The sequence below is a fragment of the Colobus angolensis genome, unplaced genomic scaffold (assembly GCF_000951035.1).
Source record: "Colobus angolensis palliatus isolate OR3802 unplaced genomic scaffold, Cang.pa_1.0 Scaffold53, whole genome shotgun sequence".
NCBI lineage: Eukaryota > Metazoa > Chordata > Mammalia > Primates > Cercopithecidae > Colobus > Colobus angolensis.
The window spans coordinates 12,334,257-12,337,457 of NW_012118821.1; the positions used below are offsets into that span (position 1 = coordinate 12,334,257).

General features: G+C 43.2%; 1 protein-coding gene across 1 annotated transcript in view; it reads right to left on the reverse strand.

The window, feature by feature from the left end:
* Positions 1-2,300: 2,300 nt before the first annotated feature.
* Positions 2,301-3,201, reverse strand: part of SNTG2 (syntrophin, gamma 2) — a 243,436-nt gene continuing 242,535 nt past the window's right edge. Inside the window, exon 16 of the mRNA XM_011960963.1 lies at positions 2,301-2,568. Within this exon, the coding sequence (XP_011816353.1) occupies positions 2,437-2,568 (132 nt within the window). The 3' untranslated portion in view covers positions 2,301-2,436. The remainder of the gene's footprint in view (positions 2,569-3,201) is intronic.

Below are 3,201 nucleotides of genomic sequence, written 5' to 3' on the forward strand. Positions count from 1 at the left end.
ATTACCTTTTGATTAAAACCCAAAGCTAAGGAGATCTTAGAATCAACTACGTCTCTCAAATAAAAATAAACAATTTCCGGCCCCGGGCCCCACTTTCTAAGGGCCTGGTGGGAGGAGATACTGAGGGTCTTGGTTTCAAAGGGGTGTGATCAGGAACGGATTCCGCCCCCATGGGCCAGGTGCCGTCAATCATGAGGGGCCACCGCCCCATGGGCCAGGTGCCGTCAATTATGAAGGACTGTCTGCCCCATGGACCAGGTGCCATCATGACGGGCCGCCTCCCTGACACACTGCCAGGAAGAGAGAGGCTGGTGCCTGGCCTGTGGCCTCACTGCCCAGCCTGGGCATCTTTACAGCCTTGTACGTGGCCACCCACAAGGATCCAGTTGATGTGAAAAGGCAGGCCTGTGGGAATGGGGTCATTTGTCTCATTTTTACAAAAAAATACTTATACTGTTTTTAAATTTTAAAAAATAGTGCATTTTTGCGAAAGAATTGTATATCTATACAAATATAAAAATAAACTTTAGTATCAAATCTTCCTGGGAAAATCTTTTTTTTTCATTATTATATAGTAAAGGTTAATTTTTAGAATTATTTTTTACAGAAACAAAAATCTTCCCAGTTTCTTCCCTCCTTGGTGCAGAAGAACACGTTCTATTTTTGGGTGGGTTTAGGCTTTTTGGCGAAAGGGAAATAAATGAGCATCTGTTCATTTTGCAGATCAAAATATCCACATGGAAGGGAAACTGGTGAAAGGAAAATTTCTACCTTTACCATTTTTGGGTTTTATATATTTTGTGAAATTCTGACTCCTATTGCTATTAATATTAACAGGAAGTTTGAGTTAAAACCAGAGAATGAACACTGAGACCGAAAAGTACTGTCTGATGCCCCATGAATCACATTCACGGGGCAGAATATTATTTTAAATTCACTTGAAATACTCTGCTCCTTGCTGGAGTCTTCCACAGAAGCCATCAAAATGTCCATAGTACACGCAATATTTATTATATAGAGACGTACATCTTCTAAAAAGGATATACTTTCAAACACATAAAACTATTGGTTGTAAGTATCTGGTATATTAAAATATTTCCCTCTTCCTAACGTCAGATAGACAAGGGGTGGCTGCAATGTGGGGGGCTGTGGATTTTTGCTGAGATCTTCATCACCTCATGAAATGGAAATATGGAACCTTTCTTTAGCATCTGTACTTTGTTCTTTCTTTTTTTTTTTTTGTGAGCGGAGTCTTGTTCTGTTGCCCAGGCTGGAGTGCAGTGGCGCAGTCTCGGCTCAGTGCAATATTCACCCCCCAGGTACAAGCGATTCTTCTGCCTTAGCCTCCTGAGTAGCTGGGATTACAGGCGTCTGCCACCATGCCCAGTTAATATTTGTATTCTTAGTACAGACAGGGTTTTGCCATGTTGACCAGGCTAGTCTTGAACTCCTGACCTCAAATGACCCACCCGCTTCAACTTCCCAAAGTGCTAGGATTACATGCATGAGCCACCACGCCTGGCCCACATTTTCTTTTCAACAGAACTGCAGAAGCAGGCATCTGTTTATTTTCTTACTTTCCTATACTTTGTAGATTGATGGTTTTACGTTCGTCCTTTATTTGAAGGCTTGACAAGCAAGTGCCTAATCCTTATTTTTCCACCTAGAGTCCTATCTCTAAAAAAAAATTCAAGCAACTCCAGTCAATTGCCATTAATAACAAAAATATAAAGTATCCCTACTTAGAAGTCATAAACAATATGAGAAACACGGAAACTAAACTGCATGCTATATTTGATGAATTAGGAAAATAATTAAAATTCACATTTATATGTTATTCAATGTATGATAAATTTATAAGCATGAAGATTGATATGTAATAAGATTATAATATTAAGGAATTAAAGTTGATTTCCTTTCCCCACATATTTTGACCAATGCCTGTTTCTCAAATAATCCTGTCACTCTGATCCCCACTGGAGGTAAAAGGAAGTGACAGCCCACTGCAAAGGAGCCCCTTTCCTTCCTGAGGAGAAACGTGGCACCTGCTCAGAATTTCTGATGACATATTTTACGAAAATAAATCTGAGTTTTGCCAACTTGGGAAGTGGCGTGTGCCATGCCCACATGGTTCTCATGCTGCTGGGATGTGGGCTAGGGGCGTGAACTGCATCAGGTGGACTGGAGTTTGAGCCACAGACTTGTGTGGGGGATGCGGGGGTTCCTTGTTGAGGGGAGACTCGTGGGAAGAGGGGACCAGGCATGTCCCATGTCAGATTTAACAAGGAGGACCCATCTTGGGAAACTAGTGACATGTTTTATTGGTATCACAACTATCGGCTCATTATAAAACAACACAAAGTTGCAATATTATGCAGGAAAGAATCATTTCTTACGAAAATAATGTAATTTTTCAGCACTCAACAGAAACAACCTTTAGCTGCTGAACATGTATTTTCTGGCAAGACTCTGATTCTCCATGAAGCCGGGGTCCACGGAGGCCACCTTGGCTGCTATGAAGGAGTGGATGCAGTGCAGGACAGCCGTCAGGTCCTGGAACTCCAGTTCCTGGAGGAGAAAATCAGATCAAGTGTTTACTACAATTGTTGCAAGAACACGTTACAAAAATATTTAACAAAGTTTGGACCTTGTGAACTCCAAGAAAGTCCCTCCAAAAAAGTAATAATACACAGGAAATACGGATGGTTTAAAGTAAAAGGCAGAGTAATATGATTCAAATTGGTTACAAACATGAATACACTGGGTATTTTTTATTACAACGCTGAGATTGTAACTTACTTGTTTTCTTGCACCTAACGGGAGCTAATACTCACTTCCTTTATTTTGCATCCTCATCGATCAGTGATGGGTCTTGATTAAGTCAGACCTGGTAATCCGGGCCAGGACTCAGTCTTCCCCACCTGCCCAGCGCCTGTGGTGATTTTGTGATGTGGATCCCGTCACGGCAGACCCCTGTGCTGTGTGAGTTGGCGGAACTAGCCATTGTGTCTCAGGCCTGCGTGCCTTCCGTACGGGTGCGTGTGGGCCGCGCTTGGGAGGAACAGCGCCTGCTGTGTGGTGCAGAACAGGCGGTGGGCACAGCATGGCGGGGAGCGAGGAGGGGCCTTGTTCACCCACCCTGTCCCCATGGCTACCGGAGAGCAGGCAAGGGTGCCCCACGGAGAATTTCCTAGAGAGACA